The following is a 19,356-nucleotide window of genomic DNA, read 5'->3' on the forward strand; positions in this document are numbered from 1 at the left end:
ACTACTGATCTGCATTTTGGGCAGTCGCCCAGGTGGCAGATTCCCTATCTGTTGTTTTCCTGGCCTTTTCTTAAATGATTGCAAAGAAATTGGAAATTTATTGAACATCTCCCTTTGTAAGTTATTCCAATCCCTAACTCCCCTTCCTATAAACAAATGTTTGTCCCAATTTGTCCTCTTGAATCCAACTTAATCTTCATATTATGATCTTTCCTACTTTTAAAGACACCACTCAAAATTATTCGTCTCCTGATGTCCTCCCACGCCATCTCTCCACTGACAGCTCAGAACATACCACTTAAATACAAAGTATGTTACAAGTTTTATTATTTTTTATATCCACCTATTCAATACAAAGAGATCTTTCTAGAAATTAAGTATTATTATAAAATATTAAGGGACATGTTTCGCCCATATTAAGGGCATCATCAGCCTCAAACTCAAACCTGTATGGTGAAAAATCAGGATCCTGATTGCTCTTACAAGTCATAAAAAGATGATATCATTGTAGGTGTCTGTCCAAACATACAAATTGTTAGAATGTCCTTGGCTAAAATTGCAGTATCAAGCTGTATGTCAAAAGTTCACACGATTATACTTTCTGGAGCATTGAAAAACTTGTTGGGGTAGAGTAATAAACAGCTCAGTCTTTATAATGAAACAGAAATGTGCCTCCTTGAATACTCCTGTTAGAGGATCAGAAAAAGAATGAGAATTATAATGTGTAACATACCACTTAGTCAAGCAGCTCGTCTCCTTTCTCCCAAGTCTTAATGTTATTTGTTTTACATCCCACTAACTACTCTTTTACGGTTTTCGGAGACGCCGAGCTGCCGGAATTTATTCCCGCAGGAGTTCTTTTACGTGCAGAAGGCCAGTGCCTTAACCGTTTGAACCACTCAGCCCGGCCCTCCCAAGTCTTCCCAGCCCAAATTTTGCAACATTTTTGCAACGCTACTCTTTTGTCAGAAATCGCCCAGAACAATTTGAGCTGCTCTTCTTTGGATTTTTTCCACTTCCTGAATCAAGTAATCCTGGTGAGGGTCCCATACACTGGAACCGTACTCTAGTTGGGGTCTCACCAGAGATAAATATGCTCTCTCTTTTACATCCTTATTACAACCCCCAAAATACCCTCATAACCATGTGCAGAGATCAGTACCCTTTATTTACAGTCATATTTATGTTATATGAGTTGTAGGTTCTAGGAAAGATATAAATTATTGTTGATTGACAGTTTTTTTATCTAGTTTTAATATGTGCTTTAAGTGTTTCCAAGATCTTGAATTAGCTGTCACGTGGCAGATGGTATTGCTCCAAAATCCAATATTGCATATTATGTGGGAGCTGGTATCATTGCTACTAATATTTTGGACTGTGTAAATACTTTGAACTCAGAATTTCTATGATTTGGGATATATGAAGCCATTTCTTTTCAGTTTCAATAGACTAACAAACCTAACAATTATAAATGAATTTCTATCAGTTATTTTTCCTTTGTTGCCATTATTGCACTATGTAGAAATCTATTGAACTGATTTCAATAAGAGAATCCTTATTTTAAAGAATTAAATTTGAACATCTTGTGATAAGTTTTAGTTTTAGCAGGACTGCTAGGTGTCCTATATGATATTCTAATTTACTGGGTACTCTAATGCTCAGCTAGGTTTCATGTGAAAAATAGCAATTTTCCAGGGTCCAGTGCTCTGAACCATAAAATAGGTGATAACTGTTCCATGATTCTTTACAATGTAGTTAGTGTGTGACAGCTGGTATCATTGCTGCTAGTGGTATATTTTGGGAATTCTTCTCCTGAACTGCACCCTTTAGTTTAAAGGATCCTATACATATAGAAATTATAATTAAAAGTTAGTAAATTTGGTAATGAACTTAAATACTTGCAGGTAATGAATCAAAGCACTCATTTGTAAGTGACTAAATTGGCAAATATATGCAGGGAGCTTGCCTAATATATACTGTATTCCACAGGAAAATGTTAAACCTGCATTAGAAATGATACCTCTGAAACAAGAAACCAAATCAGAGTCAACAGAGCCAATGTTAACACGGGAAAACACATCTGAGCTATGGAAATACTAAAGAAACAGCTGAACAGATTTCAGGGGCGATCATACATTTTGGTGCATACGATATGAAGGTCTTTGGGAAAATATGTATTTTTATATGATAGACTGTTTTCTTATCTAATTTTTATATGGTACTTGCTTCTGGTAGTTCCAAGATCTCTCATTATGTATCATCTGGCAGATGGTATACCACTACATATCATGCGGGAGCTGGTATCGTTGCTATTAATATTGCCTGTATGAACACATTATGCATGTGTTATAATTCTTCTATTACTGTTATTGATGCTGTGTAGAATGAAGTGAAAAAACTATTAAACTATTTCATTGAGTGGCCCCTTATTATAAAGCATTAATTCTGAAGATCCTCCAAAAAGTAGTTTTTATAGGATTGGTAGTTTGCTTACATAATATTCTAATTTCCTTCAAGTAGTTCCAAGGTCTTCCACTGAGTACTGTACAGTTAGGTTTTATGTGACTACTAGCATAGCTGCGTGGCCCAATGCCCCATACCATACAACAGCTGACATAGTTCCTTGATTTTTCTCACTGTACATAGTTTGTGTATGTGTGCTGGTATCGTTGCTACTAGCAGTATATTTTGGAAATTCCTCTCCTGAACTGCACCCTTTGATTATAAAATTCTACATGTAGAAATTTACCTTAATCATAAGTAAATTTTGAAATGAACTCATATACTGACAGGTAATGAATTATAATGCTCATTTATTACTGACTAGATTGATAGATGTCTGCAGAGAACATGCCTAATATATACTCTATTCCACAGGAACATTTTGAACATGTATCAGAAATTATACCTCTGAAAGTAGAGACCAAATCAGAGTTAACAGAGCCAGAGCCAACACAGGAAAATGCACTTCGGGTAATGTACATGATTTGATAAGTCTTTGCCTGATGATAGAAGTAGTGAGCAAACTGCTGAACAGATTTCTGTGGCCAACCATTTATTTCAATGCCTACTATTTGGCTTCTTAAGAAAATATACATTTCTATAAGATAGATAGTTTCCTTATCTGATTTTCATACCTACTTCCAGTAGTTTAAGATTTAGCATTAGATATCACGTGGCAGATGGTATAGTTCCTAAGGCCAACTCCACATATCATGTGGGAACTAGTATCATTGCTACTAATACTTTTGACCATGTAAATATGTTAGTATACAGAGATTATGAGTTACTGTTCTTTTGTTTAGTGTTATTGATCTGCATACTACTGTATCATAGGATAAAACTCTTGAACTGGTTTCAATGAAGGATCTATTATTTTAAAGCTTTAAATCTGAAGATCATCTGTAAAGTAGTAGAATTTATATGACTGCTAGATTTCCTATTTAATCCTCTGATTTTTTCAGCGTTGTTTCAACGTACTTTACTGGATATTGTAAAACACACCCAGGTGTTGAGTGACAAGTAGCCTTGTTCTAAGGCCCAATGCTCCATACAATACAACAGCTGATAGAGTTCCATGATTCTTCGCAGTGTACATTGTGTATGTCGTCTGGTATCATTGCTACAAGCAGTATATTGCAAGCAGTGGCTTGTTGTTAGGACAGTAGTGTGTTTTCATTGATATTACAAACTGACAGAGTTATGTTGAGTATATAACATTGCTTGTATAAAGCCATTTAATACTACTTCTGTTACGGGATGTCTCCATCCATTTGATTGATCTTGTAGAGATTGCTTGGGATGGACCAGTCTGAATACAATGTGACTTGGTAGAATGGTCAATGAAGACAGTAAACTTGATGATGATAATAATCCTGTTATAATGTAATGTATTAGTACTTAAAATTAGTAATATTTTGCTGCACTTATAAATATAATGTGGTTTATCAGAGGTATATTTTGCAATGAATCTTGCTGAGGTGGTCAACAGGAGCTTCAGAACATTGCCTAACTGCTGCCATTCTTGCTTATTTCTCCACAGCATGACAAAAGAATTGATTTTGAACAAGCTTTACCTCGTTTGTTTTAATCAAATGTTATGTGAATATCATGCATATGTATGTATGTTGTACATGATTATTTCATACAATGATATATACGATTTTTTCTTCCTTTATAAATGATACAGAAGTATTAAAATTGCAACATATTTTTATATACTGTTATGATGCATGAGTCAGTAAAATTGTTTTGTAGAAATTCTATTCGTGGTGCAAAAATATCATTTTTACTATAAATTGCTTTATGCAATTTGAAAATGGTTCAAAACTCTCAGGTGGCAACCTGGAAAATAAATTGGCTATTTTCCTCATTTTCACACTAGGCAAATGCTGGGCCTGTACCATAATGTCATGGCTGATTCCTTGCCAATCATATTGCTTTCCCAGCCCTGCATTGTCAAAAACCCTCTGTATTAGTACAATGTTAAACCAAATTGGAAATAAAGCTATCCGCAGATTTGTACAATGCTTACTCATTTTCTTGCTGCGTCATAAAAGTTAACTGTTCTGAGCTGCCTATTTACTTTTTGGAAAATATTTTAACACTACCATTGATTTTACAGCTAAATAATAATCATTAAATGTAGGATATGTTCAGTGATCATTCACACAAGGTTCATTGAAATCTATTCAGGTTATATAACAATCTGCTAGTGTTTTCTTACTTTTTTCTGTGCATTGACTTAAGCATAGTCAATGTCACATACAATGGGGTTATTTTGTACAGGTCTGTTACTTCTGAAAATATTGCGCATCATTTTCTTAACATAGAGAAGTCTGCATTTATCTCATGCACATTTTTTTGTTATCAAGTTTTTGACAGTCAAGTTTCATGGTATTATTGTGGTACTACACTTTTGCACTTACCTCGGATGGGAGAATTGTTTTATTGTATCATGTGGTACTGAAAATATTGTGAACTTTATAATTGTCGGCAAATGTGAAATGAAATGAATTTTAGAGTGGATTTTACAAACTGGCTTTCTGTTATGCTCAAATTGCTGTAGATTAGTCACCGTGTATCTGCAGGCATCATCTCTGTGGCAGTTTCTGTAATGAGGATGCTGGTACAGGGAAGGGTATAAAAGAGCTCATCATCATTTTACCATCATTTCAATAGAAGCATTTTGAAGTTCAGAACCTCATAAAACCTGTTCTTTTACTGATTTTAAAGTCCAGAAATTCACAAATCTTGATGCATTCATTATGACTGTAACTTATTTTCATAGTGGAATTAAAAACAAATTAAAATATTTTCTGGCTATGCACATATGTAGGATCTTACTCACTGAACTATTATCTTAAGTCCCTGTATTATTGTTTATTTTCATTATTTGTATAATAACGAGAATATTATATAACCTACGGACATTTTTCAAGCCCTTGATGGGCACAGTAGCACACTTTACAATATTTATAACACCAGTTACTTTATTAACTATTACATCTATACACATCCTGTGACACAGGCTTCAGTTCGTTATCAATGAGTAATTTTTGAGAAATTATCACTTGCCTCATCGCAGAATCTCCTTAACTCTTGTAAGTCTGTGAACTTCACAGCAGTTATGGGCAAAACTACTAGGAAAAAAAAAGCGTGTTCTGTTGATTTAATTAAGTGAAGGTGAGAATTATGCAATGAAGGTAATGGTACACTTAGCTTTATGAGCTTCCTCTGGCTGGACAATTTGGGGTTCAGAATGATTTGAAGCATCATTTCTCTTCCGTTTTCTTCTATGGAAATGGATTGCCAAGCTCTATTGTATGTGATCCAGAAGCTCAACTGTGGTTCTCTCTTTATCTTCATCTCTTTTACTGGCACGGGTGAAAATGGTGATTTATTTAGATACCTCTGAACCAAAAAGTTCTTCCAACTCCTAAACATAATATGGTCAGGTGTTACAACGTCCAACTGTGAGGGCTTCTGACAAACGGTTTTGATGACAGAGATCCAGTCACTAGGAAAAATTGTGTGGACCTTTGAATTTACCAGACTCGCTTTCTTATAGTTCTTAACATTGAAATGGTCCCTGACTTGGGCTCTTTGTACATCATACCAACACAGATAAGTGTTTTGGTGACAATGATAAAAATGGGCAGAAAGTGGTAAGGAAATTGGCTATTGGCACTATTATTGTACAGCCGTAGCCTTTGCTTGTTGTGAAAATTGGGAAGCATGGCAAACCATCATCAGGGTTGCCGACAGTGGGGTTCAAACCAACCATCTCCTGAATGTAAGCTCACGGCTGCATGCCCCTAAATGCACAACTTACTTACTCGGTACGTTTTTACTCAATGCTCACCATGTTGAAGAGGAACTGAAGGAAGGTAGATATCTTTTGTTGTCCGCTACAGGAGTCACAGAACATACTGAGGTGCATTACATAAGAATGGTTGCAGATGAAGTAATACAACAAGGAGCATACATCATCACTTCCCTTTTTGCTTTCATGTTCCGGATACATCTTTCATGGAGATGTTAGAAACAGCCAAATTTCTCCCACACTCAAAGAAATTCACATCAACTTTTCCATATATACTTTTGTTATTGTCGCACCTGTGCCAGTGCCATTGTGTAGAGATAGCATACCTGCCTCTTACCCGGAGGCTCCGGGTTCGATTGCCAGCCAGGTCAGGAATTTTTACCTGGACCTTAGGGCTGGTTTGAGGTCTACTCAGCCTACGGTATTAGAATTGAGAAGCTATCTGATGGTGAGATAGTGGTCCCGGTCTAGAAAGCCAAGAATAATGGCCGAGAGGATTCATCATGCTGACCGCACAACACCTCGTAATCTACAGGCCTTCGGGCTGAGCAGCTGTCGTATGGTAGGCCAAGGCCCTACAAGGCCTGTAGTGCCATGGGGTTTGTTTGGTTTGGTTTGGTTTTTTTTCTTTGCCTCACATACAATCCTTCTGTGCTGCTTTGCTAACCTCCTGCTGCTCGAACACTGAGAGCGACAAGAATACAATAAGCTCCTTCTTCCCCTGCAAATATCTCGATGAACCCCTTCTATCCCTTCATGTTCTAGTTTCCTCAGCTCATTTCTCTTCTTTCACAAGTAGAGTTGCCTACTAGGAATTTCAAGTGAACGTCAGCAGACAGGGTGAAAAATAATCATTTTTCAAAAATGCAATGAACTCCTTCTTTCCATGTACCCTTGAATTATTATGGCAATATGTTCGATAAATCTGTTAAAAGGATGTAGGTTGAACTATTCACACATGGAGAAGTATGGGATACCTCGATCCTGGGGTACAATGTTAAGAAGGTGAACCTATAGCATTGGCTGGCAGCCCATCTTGACTGCATGGGAGGAAAGCGTGCTTGTAGTTTGAATTTTGAAAGCTGCAAGTTGAGGGTTTCCGTTTATTTGAAACTCTGAAAACGGGTCAATTGGCCGTGTGGTTAGGGGTATGCAGCTGTGAGATTGCATCCGGGGAATAGTGAGTTTGAGCCCCACTGTCAGCAGTCTTGAAGATGGTTTTCAGCAAATGCTGGGGCTGTACCTTAATGAAGGCCACGGCCGCTTGCTTTCCTCTCCTGGCCCTTTCCTATCTGATTGTTGCTATGAGACTACCTGTGTCACGCAACTTTAAGCCAGTTGTAAAGAAAGAAACTATGGACATGTATATGAAAACATACACATCCTGGCTTTTCGAAAATGCAAGCTCACTTCACATATTGAATTTTAAAAATAAAATACTTCCTCAGAGGATGCAGAGCACAGTTTTCTGGGAAACGTTAAGAATTTCACCTTATTTTCTTGACACGGCATAAGCCCAAAAGCCTATACAGTATCATGTCAACAAGTACGGGCCGTGAAAGCATTAATGGCAACACGATATTTCCTTTTTAGTGTATGTTTTGAAAATACATATTAAAACAATCCTTATAGGCACACTCAACTCTATGGATTGGAATAAAAATAATTCTAGCAATTGTTTCTTCATAGTGATAAACAGTAAAAATCATCTAAAACAATCCAATTTTTTGCTAGCTTATGTTTTCTTGATAAAGTCATGGATTCTGCTAACCACTGTTCAATGACATTCAAATTTTCACCATTACTAGAACAGTCGTGATTCACTTCTGAGGGAGTTGCACTGTAGTTTGTCTCATTCATGCTCCAAGTATATGTCATCAATCAAAACATTGCATAGCCAAGTAATTAATTGTATTTTGAGTGAAAATTATAAAAATTTGTATCGTGCTCATTCTTATGATGGTTTTAAACTACAAAAACCAAGCCACTTAAAATTTGATGAAAAATAATATGAATCTATCTCAGTATTAATAAATATATCAGATTGTCTGAACTTTGATAACCTGATATTCTCTGTAGTTCTCTCCTCCCAGAAACAAATTTTCCCAACATAGTTTTTCTGTGGTTCAATTGATGCCAATTGACAATATTCACATTCAGAATTTTCCCTGTATCTCTACTGCAATATGTTTTTTCTTTGCAATATGCATTAATATTAATAAAGCATGAAATCATTAGACCAACGTATTTGATAAAGTACAATTTTTGTGTGTCTGTTTTTTTAGTGTAGTGCCTGTAACATACCATTTAAACTTTTACCTTAATGTTCTGAAACAATCATGATTCCTAATTTCTTCTTTATAACCATTTTTTGGGCCATAAGATACACTTTTTTAGCCAGGAAATGCTGACTGAGAATTCCGTGCATCTTTCGGTGTGAAGATTTGTAGATTCTTGTCACTGACTATAGAGAAATGCATTAGTTATAATACCATGGTACCTAAAAAAATTTATTTTAGGTGTAGTGACCAGCAGGGAGGGTGGGAGATGAAGAAGTGTTTTGTCTCAGTGATGTTGTAGGGTTGCAGACATGATACATGCTGTTTTGAGAAGTTTGAGAGCTTTTTGTATTATGTAGCACTAGAATTGGAAGTGGTAGAATATGCAAACCAACATGCCAATAAGGCAGCAAAACCTACTTTGGACTACCATCTGTGGAAAAATTGACTTGCCAGTCGCAAAAGAGGAGAAGCCTGCTATTAGGTCTAAAACCCAAATCCAATGTTGCAACAGCGCTGCAGGGCCATGGCCTAACAAGCAGCCGCTGCTCAGCCTGTAGTCCTGCTTATAATGAAGTGATGTGTTGTAAGCATGGCGAATGTTCCCTGGTATTTTCCTTTGATTTCTAGACGAGGGCTGCTATCTTACCATCAGATAGCTGCTGATTTTAATCATGTCAGGTGAGTGGACTGTAAATCTGCCCTGAGATCCAGGCAAAAATCACATACCTGGCCAGGAAACAAACTCGACCCACTGTGGGTGGGGGACGCAGACGAAGAATACACCCACGGTATCCCCTGCCTGTTGTAAGAGGCAACTAAAAAGGGTGACACAATGGGTCGCATTTACTTGTGCATAGTACCACTATGTTAGGTACAAAATAGGTTTGAGATTAGTAGCGACTGTGTATGGCTCAGGATGCATTTTATAGTATCTGTAATTCATACTCCTATATGAGCAACTCCATGGGGTGAGCGACACTATGTTTCTGCCTTGCCTATGTTTAGTACCCACTATGTGAGGAACACTACGGGATAGTGTGGGTCCCTGTGGTTAGTCCACTTATGTGAGGAACGCCATAGGTTTGTGTTGCCTTTATAGGTTTGCATTGCCTGTAAATAGCGCCGTGTTGTGCGAAACACCATAGATCTGTGTTACATGTGCGAATTTCATTACCTGTGAGTAGTACCATAATGTGTGGAATACCACGAGTCTACGCTATTTTTTATCAGTACCGTAACATGACCTATAGCACGGTTCTATTTTCCTAGCAATAAGTACCATTATGAGGGGCCATTGACCTGGATTTTTGGACATGTTTCGACTACAAGCATAATCAATTCAGTATTGTGCTTTAGAAACAGTCCCTTGGTCAGTAATACTATTGTTTAATGCTTGTTCCTGGGAATGTAAGGCATTGTGGGTCAGATCCACTGATTGTTTTAACTTCATATCCGGTTCAATCCTGGCTCAGTCCGGTGGTATTTGAAGGTGCTCAAATACGACAGTTCCGTGTCGGTAGATTTACTGGCACGTAAAAGTACTCCTGCGGGACTAAATTCCAGCACCTCGGCGTCTCCGAAGACCTTAAAAAGTAGTTAGTGGGACGTAAAACAAATAACATTATTATTATTATTAACTTCATATCCACCCATTCATTCTTCATCCTCACATTTTCAAATTCTGCTCAGTGGAGAATTATGGATTTTTAAATTGTCATAACATTTCATCTCATTTTGTACCACAGGGGCCAATGACCTAGATGTTAGGCCCCTTTCTACAACAAGCATTATCATTATCGAAACAAACTCGCTACCTCCGGGTAAAAGTCAAGCACACTACCCTTAACTGCAGGGCCGAATCTACTAGGTCTAGGGAAGTGAAAACTTGACAGTGAAAATGAATATGTTTATAAATTAAAATGAGTTACCTTGTTTTATTCTACAATTTCTGTGCCTGTGTTTAAAGAGTGATGTTCCATGATAAATTTGTGTCGTAAAATAATTGCGTGCCTTACAGTGTCAAAAATACAGTATGTCTTATTCTAGCACAAGTGATTTCATCCTTTTCTGAAGTTGAAACAACTTCTTTTGAGTTCGGCATTTTATTGGTTGTGCAGGGGATATATGTAAAGTGCTGTTTCTGTGTGACTTTGTTCCCCTTGGGGCCCTCTTGATGTGCTGTACAGAGAGGGATGCTGCCTGCCAACTATTCTGAATAATATTTTCAGGGTCGTAATTTAAGAATCTTCCCCTTGCTTTGAAAGATTTATGCGTATTGAACCCTTGTTTCGTCTCTCTATTGGGTCGGGTCTGAAGTGAGATGGATCTTCTTGGTGAGTTTTTACAACCAGATGCCTTTTCCAGCATGAGAAGAAATGAATGATGTTATATATGATGGTAGGAAGGGAGAGGTCAAAATCCAGTGCTGGCAGAGGCTACTCCCGTTCAATAATACCAAGTTATCTGCTCATGACTTACATTTCTTATCCAATGGATGAATCACAATCAACAGCATCATATGCCCTCACTCAGTATGAACACTGCAAAGATGTTTGGAATTGAATTCATGCTTTTGCCGTGTAAGCTAATGATTGCAAATTGCATACTACCTCATATCCTACCCAGCGAGCCAACTATCAGTTGAACATGTTTTCTACCAATGGAAAGTGAACCAGCTAACTTCGAAGTGAGACCCTACAGAGTAGATGCCTTCCAATCAGTACCACAAGGCGGGCTTGTTTGAAAGGAGCTATGATAGGATAAGAGTGCTGTGGGATTAACTGGTTTTACAATCATTTGTTTGAGAACAAAGAAGTGAGGGAAAAATTTTTACTGGGAAATAAAAGTAATTCATCAATTCTCTTTGCAGAAAATGATTGATAAATCTGTGTGGAAATGATGGTAGGCAAGTGGCCACCTGGAGAGCTTGGTTGGGATGAGGACCATTACATGATTGCTTAATAACCAGAATCCTCTTTACATTGTAAAGGGACAGACAAGTGATGAGGCAAGTTATGTATAGAAGGATGAGAGCAGGGAAAAGTGGATATAATGGGATAAAAAATTACCTTTTCATTGAGGAAAGAGAAAGAAGGAGATGGTATTGAGTAAACTTGTGGAGATTGTCCTCGTCCTTTCAGGTTTCTCCTTTCCTCTTCTTGTACTATCCTATTATGTGTCCCTTTTCATGTTCATATCTCTCTCTGTAATTATGAATTTATCACTTGTTTGTTCCTTTCCATTCTTATATTTTTTACTTTGGAAGGTAAATTATTGATACTTTTATTGTGCATACATGACATTTATTTTGTCTGTTGTTTCTTGTTTATATATATTTTGCTTTCCATTTCTTGCATTGATTTACATTCCGTATTTCTTACTTATAGCCTTCTGCAGAAGTAAAGAATGAAATATTCATACAGCAACTTACAGTTGATCAACTTGTCCCGTATGTCAAAGAAGAAAACAAGTAAGTACACCACTAACCATATATGGAATATGTTGTTTACCTATTATTTCAGGCTATCAGAATTAAGAATACACATCTATAAACCAATTTTTCATTGAAGAATATATTTTTTATTATGGCTTTTTCCAAGTGTTGATGTTAAGGCACCTGGTCCCCTCCCACATTTAACCACATTTACAGATACATTTTTTGGTCGACGGTATTTGTAAGAAAGAAACAACTTCTTATCAATCATTTAGTACTGATCTGCATTTAGGGCAGTCACCCAGGTGGCAGATTCCCTATCTGTTGTTTTCCTAGCCTTTTCTTGAATGATTTCAATGACATGGGAAATTTATTGAACATCTCCCTTGGTAAGTTATTCCAATCTCTAACTCCCCTTCCTATAAGTGAATGTTTACCCCAATTTATCCTCTTGTATTCTAACTTTATCTTTATATTGTGATCTTTCCTATTTTAATGACGCCACTCAAACTTATTTATTTACTAATGTCATTCCATGCCATTTCTCTGCTGACAGCTCGGAACATACCATTCAGTCGACCAGCTCGTCTCCTTTCTCCCTGTTCTTCCTGGCCTAAACTTTGCAACATTTTTGTAACAGTACTCTTTTGTCGGAAATCACCCAGAACAAATAGAGCTGCTTTTCTTTGGATTTTTTTCCAGTTCTTGATTCAAGTAATCCTGGTGAGGGTCCCATACTCTGGAACCATACTCTAGTTGGGGTCTTACCAGAGACTTATAAGCCCTCTCCTTGGCATCCTTACTACAACCCCTAAACACCCTCATAACCATGTGCAGAGATCTGTACCCTTTATTTACAAACCCATTTATGTGATTACCCCAATGAAGATCTTTCCTTATAATAACACCCAGATACTTACAATGATCTCCGAAAGGAATCAATGCACTAATTGAAACCCAGAGGCTTTTTCCTATTTGTGATACTCACAACCTGACTTTTAACCCCATTTATCAGCATACCGTTGCCTGCCGTCCATCTCACAACATTATTGAGGTCATTTTGCAGTTGCTCACAATCCTGTAACTCATTTATTACGTTATAGAGAATAACATCATCCCCAAAAAGCCTTACCACTGATTCCACTGCTTTACTCATATCATTTATATATATAAGAAAACGTAAAGGTCCAGTAATACTGCCTTGATGAATTCCCCTCCTAATTATTACAAGGTCAGATAAAGCTTCGCCTACTCTATTTCTCTGAGATCTATTTTCTAGAAATATGAACTCATTCAGTCACTCTCTTGTCTAGTCCAATTGCACTCGTTTTAGCCAGTAGTCTCCCATGATCCACCCTGTGAAATGCTTCAGCCAAACAATAATCAAATAAGTACTTCAGATATGGTATAGGAGGAGCTATACCAAATGAATGTAGAGTTGCTATAGTAGCCTTTGTGTATAAAGAAAAGGGTGATAGACATAAAGCTGAAAATTACAGGCCAGTCAGTTTGACATGCATTGTATGTAAGCTTTGGGAAGGCATTCTTTCTGTTTATATTAGACATGTTTGCAAAATTAATAACTGGTTTGATAGAAGGCAATTCAGTTTTAGGAAAGGTTATTTCACTGAAGCTCAACTTGTAGGATTCCAGCAAGGCATAGCAGATATTTAGATTGGCCTCCTTCAACCAAACAATAATCAAATAAGTACTTCAGATATGGTACTATGTCCCAATCCATTTTTCACTAAAATTTGTATGACTGCCAATTATGCTTGCCATCATGTTATCATTAGCTGCCTTCTTTGCCTAGTAGTTCCTTCAATTTCTCCTTACTTCCACAGCCATTTCTAACTCTATTTCTTTCCAATCTGCACCTCCTTCTTAGTCTCTTTATTGCTCTATTATAATAAGGTGGGTCTTTATCATTTCTTACCACCTTTAAAGGTACAAACCTGTTTCCACATTCCTCAACAATTGCTTTAAACTCATTCCGAGTCTGTTTACATTTTTATTTACCATTTTCCACCTGTCATAGTTACTTTTTAGAAACTGCCTCATGCCTGCTTTATCAGCCATATGGTACTGCCTAATAGTCCTACTTTCGAGACCTTCCTTTCTATCACATATATTTTTAACTACGACAAAAACAGCTTCATGATCACTAAGACCATCTATTACTTCGGTTTCTCTATAGAGCTCATCTGGTTTTACCAGCACCACATCCAGGATATTTTTCCCTTTTGTTGGTTCCATCACTTTCTGAATTGGCTGTCCTTCCCATATTAACTTATTTGCCATTTGTTGGTCATGCTTCCTGTCATTCACATTTCCTTCCCAATTGACATCTGGTAAATTCAGATCTCCCGCTAAAATCACATTCATTTCCATGTCGTTTCCCACATAGCTGATTATCTTATCAAATAATTCTGAATCCGTGTCAGCACTACCCTTTCGTGGTCTGTACACTCCAGCTGGGCTGAGTGGCTCAGACGGTTAAGGCGCTGGCCTTCTAACCCCAACTTGGCAGGTTCGATCCTGGCTCAGTCCGGTGGTATTTGAAGGTGCTCAAATACGACAGCCTCGTGTCGGTAGATTTACTGGCACGTGAAAGAACTCCTGCGGGACTAAATTCCGGCACCTCATCGTCTCCGAAGACCTTAAATTAGGCAGTGGGATGTAAAGCAAATAACATTATTATTATTATTATTATTATTATTATTATTATTATTATTATTATTATTATTATTATTATGTACATTCCAAAGACATCAAGTTGCCTATTATCTTTGGAAATGAGCCTTACACCTAGATTTATGAGCTAAGAGAATTGCATTATAATAACACAAACACTCTCACGTGCATAAAAGCATTTCAGTAGTATACTGTACATTAACGAATATGAATATCATTTGGCATTTTATTGGTTGTGCAGGGGATATCTGTAAAGGGCTGTTTCTGTGTGACTTTGTTCCCCTTGGGACCCTCTTGATGTCATGTGCTGGGAGCTCTCCCTCTCTCTTACACAATCATACACACAGAGATTCTAATTACCATTGTCAGCTGCCACTTGTATCTGAGTAAACATATTCTTCAGCAGTTTACATTCTCACATTCATAATGCTTTGTGAATATGTTTCGTATGACTTAGTAGCCCAATCTTGGCATGAAACATACGTCCACACTGATCACATGGAATGGCTGGTGGAGCTTCATGGAGCTCCCATGCTTGTCGTTTATCCTCTTCACCCAGTCATCGTTCCTCTATAAACACCATAACTGATTTAGAAACTGGGTGGTGCCAAGGTATATAATGCTCAGCAGGCATATACCAAGATTGTATGTTAATTCCAGCACTTTTCATCATATGCTTTACCTGATCTTAGAAACGCTTCACACATCAGTCACATCAGAGATCACCATGCAGGAGTTGACAGGGAAGTCTAGTTTTGCTCATGTGACGGACATGCCCGATCCATATGAGACGGTGGCCAAGTTCCAAGTTTCCAATGTAAGCCGATGCTCTGTGATTCATAAAATGCCAGTGATGGTAGCCTCAGTGCTTATAGCATGAACTTTCTTAATAACTGCAAGGTTGGTGACATGATCCTCTCATTTGATGTTCAAGATCACTAAGTTTTGTGGATGGAAGCGCTCTAGCATTTTTATATCCTGATGGTAGAGGCAGGTCACCTGCAGTAATGGAAGTTACTTCTAATCTTGATAGCATAGAAACATGTAATGCATCTACAGTTGGAACACGAACAGTCTGAACATTAGGAGCGAGAAGAGATTCGCTAGTAGATCTTAATGTAATTCATTGCTTGCTACAGGATTTTCATCCCAATTATGGCAGCATTCATTGTGATCAACAGAGAAAACACAAATAATTATTACTTATTATTACCTGGCCTAAAATCTAAACTAATCTTAATCTAATCTTTTTCACTGAAAAATAGAACGACTTTCCAGACATTCTGCAATGCAATAAGAACAATGTTTAATTACATAAATAAAAGTATCGCAATTAATAACACATGATACAGTCTGAAGCATTAACATTTGGGAACAAAAAAATATCAAAGAGTAACACAAAGCTTATTGTGACATTAATGGGAATACAAAGCCCGGCCGGTGTTATGCTCCAATCCGATTGTGTGATCAATTTCATAGCCTTTCTTGCTGTCATGAATTCTTTTAAAATTATTGTTATGTTTGTACTGAAATCAAGAGCATTATTTTTCCGAGATGCACTGTTATAGTCTGTAAAGTGGTGATTTTTGAGGGGCAGCTGTTCTATCTTTTTTATTTGAAAGTGGTAAATGAAACCTAGAATTTGTGCATGTTCCATTGAAATTCATGAGGGAAGGAACTCAGGATTATCAATTTGCTGATTTATTATTTTATAAATGGACTTTGCCACATCTTTCTGCTGTCGATCTTCTAAACTCTCCATTTCTAAATTTTAAAAAAGCTTGTTGTACAAAAACATTTGAGGATATTGAGATGTTCCTTTAAAATGTAAATATTTCAAGTATTTCTTTTGCACCCCTTCAAGTTGATACACATGCATTTTGTACCTAGGGCTCCAAAACCATGCTCGTGGCCTGGTCAAGGTGTTGTACGACTTAATACGTGTTTTTATGTTTTCAAATTGTTTCACATTTCTTGTCACAATCCCTTAAGTTCTGCATGCTTCAGTGACCACTTTCTGTACCCGAGGAGTGAAGGTCAGCTCCCGGTCTAATAATACTCCGAGGTCTTTCCTTTCAGTTACAGCTCTCAGGTCATCGCACCCTAACTTGTAAGTGTAGAGGGAGGGTGCTTTACTTCAGGTGAACGACATGGCCAAACATTTTGGAATGTTTAGATATAATTTGATTTCTATCATGCAATCTGTTATGTTATTCATTTCTAGGTGGGTATGTTCATAGTCGCTAATGTTTGAAATGGCTTTGACTACTTTGAAGTCATCAGCGTATATTAGGCAATCAGAATAAATCACTCGATCAGGTACATCACTTAGAAATGTGAGAAATATTGATGAGCCAAAATTAGACTCTTGAATTACTCCTGACTTTTTTTTTTTTTTGCTAGGGGCTTTACGTCGCACCAACACAGATAGGTCTTATGGCGACGATGGGATAGGAAAGGCCTAGGAGTTGGAAGGAAGCGGCCGTGGCCTTAATTAAGGTACAGCCCCAGCATTTGCCTGGTGTGAAAATGGGAAACCACGGAAAACCATCTTCAGGGCTGCTGATAGTGGGATTCGAACCTACTATCTCCCGGATGCAAGCTCACAGCCGTGCGCCTCTACGCGCACGGCCATCTCGTCCGGTACTCCTGACTTTACCATGAATTCTTTAGAATTAAGTGTTCTGTGCAACACATATTATTTCCTTACACTCGTGTAGGAAGATGGGAAACATAACAATGAATGAGAGAATCCTAACTTATTTAATATATTTAAAAGTACACTGACTGACAGTGACAATGCAACACCAAGGCGGAGTGGTTCGAAAGGGATGAAAGTTGGGGAAAAAACAGAGATGGCACGGATGAATAATTGATGTTTATTTCAAACCGATATGCAGGTTACACAATGCGTACGGCATCGACTCAGTAGGATGTAGGACCACCACGAGCGGCGATGCACGCAGAAACACGTCGAGGTACAGAGTCAATAAGAGTGCGGATGGTGTCCTGAGGGATGGTTCTCCATTCTCTGTCAACCATTTGCCACAGTTGGTCGTCCGTACGAGGCTGGGGCAGAGTTTGCAAACGGCGTCCAATGAGATCCCACACGTGTTCGATTGGTGAGAGATCCGGAGAGTACGCTGGCCACGGAAGCATCTGTACACCTCGTAGAGCCTGTTGGGAGATGCGAGCAGTGTGTGGGCGGGCATTATCCTGCTGAAACAGAGCATTGGGCAGCCCCTGAAGGTACGGGAGTGCCACCGGCCGCAGCACATGCTGCACGTAGCAGTGGGCATTTAACGTGCCTTGAATACGCACTAGAGGTGACGTGGAATCATACGCAATAGCGCTCCAAACCATGATGCCGCGTTGTCTAGCGGTAGGGTGCTCCACAGTTACTGCCGGATTTGACCTTTCTCCACACCGACGCCACACTCGTCTGCGGTGACTATCACTGACAGAACAGAAGCGTGACTCATCAGAGAACACGACGTTCCGCCATTCCCTCATCCAAGTCGCTCTAGCCGGCACCATGCCAGGCGTGCACGTCTATGCTGTGGAGTCAATGGTAGTCTTCTGAGCGGCCGCCGGGAGTGCAGGCCTCCTTCAACCAATCGACGGGAAATTGTTCTGGTCGATATTGGAACAGCCAGAGTGTCTTGCACATGCTGAAGAATGGCGGTTGACGTGGCGTGCGGGGCTGCCACCGCTTGGCGGCGGATGCGCCGATCCTCGCGTGCTGACGTCACTCGGGCTGCGCCTGGACCCCTCGCACATGCCACATGTCCCTGCGTCAACCATTGTTCATTTGTTCATATAATGTATATGTATATGCTGCACCGTGGACACATCCCTATGGGTATCGGCTGCGATTTGACGAAGCAACCAACCTGCCCTTCTCAGTCCGATCACCATACCCCTCGTAAAGTCGTCTGTCTGCTGGAAATGCCTCCGTTGACGGCGGTCTGGCATTCTTAGCTATACACGTGTCCTGTGGCACACGACAACACGTTCTACAATGACTGTCAGCTGAGAAATCACGGTACGAAGTGGGCCATTCGCCAACGCCGTGTCCCATTTATCGTTCGCTACGTGCGCAGCACAGCGGCGCATTTCACATCATGAGCATACCTCAGTGACGTCAGTCTACCCTGCAATTGGTATAAAGTTCTGACCACTCCTTCTTGGTGTTGCATTTGCTCTGTCAGTCAGTGTATATCCTGATTAATTTTGTCAAAAACTTACTCAAAATCCATAAATATGACATCTGTCTGATCACCACTCTTGAGAGCAGTGGATACCAACTGCGTTAAATTAACCAAATTTGTAACTGTAGATCGCTTTGAAAGAAATCCATGCTGTTTTTCTTATATTAACCCTGGAAGTGGCACTCGTCGCTATCGTGACTCATCTCCTTGTTACTCAACCAGCAGAGTAGCTATCGACGCCAGCGCTGACTAATTTTGAGATAGCGCCTTGACACTCAACATCTTTGCGACATATCTTATATCATATTGAAGAATAAACTCTACTCTATAAACAATGCACAATTCTAAAGTAGTTTTATTTGACAGAGTGTGCGTTATACACGTGGAAAAGCAAGAACGCTTTGCAGACAG

General features: G+C 38.7%; 1 protein-coding gene across 1 annotated transcript in view; it reads left to right on the forward strand.

The window, feature by feature from the left end:
• LOC136865919 (zinc finger protein 39) overlaps positions 1-19,356 on the forward strand; it is a 60,411-nt gene that overhangs the window by 13,813 nt on the left and 27,242 nt on the right. Inside the window, exons 3-4 of the mRNA XM_068226910.1 lie at positions 2,878-2,973; positions 11,994-12,076. Of these exons, the coding sequence (XP_068083011.1) occupies positions 2,878-2,973; positions 11,994-12,076 (179 nt within the window). The remainder of the gene's footprint in view (positions 1-2,877; positions 2,974-11,993; positions 12,077-19,356) is intronic.

The sequence above is a fragment of the Anabrus simplex genome, chromosome 3 (genome assembly GCF_040414725.1).
Source record: "Anabrus simplex isolate iqAnaSimp1 chromosome 3, ASM4041472v1, whole genome shotgun sequence".
Classification (NCBI taxonomy): Eukaryota; Metazoa; Arthropoda; class Insecta; order Orthoptera; family Tettigoniidae; genus Anabrus; species Anabrus simplex.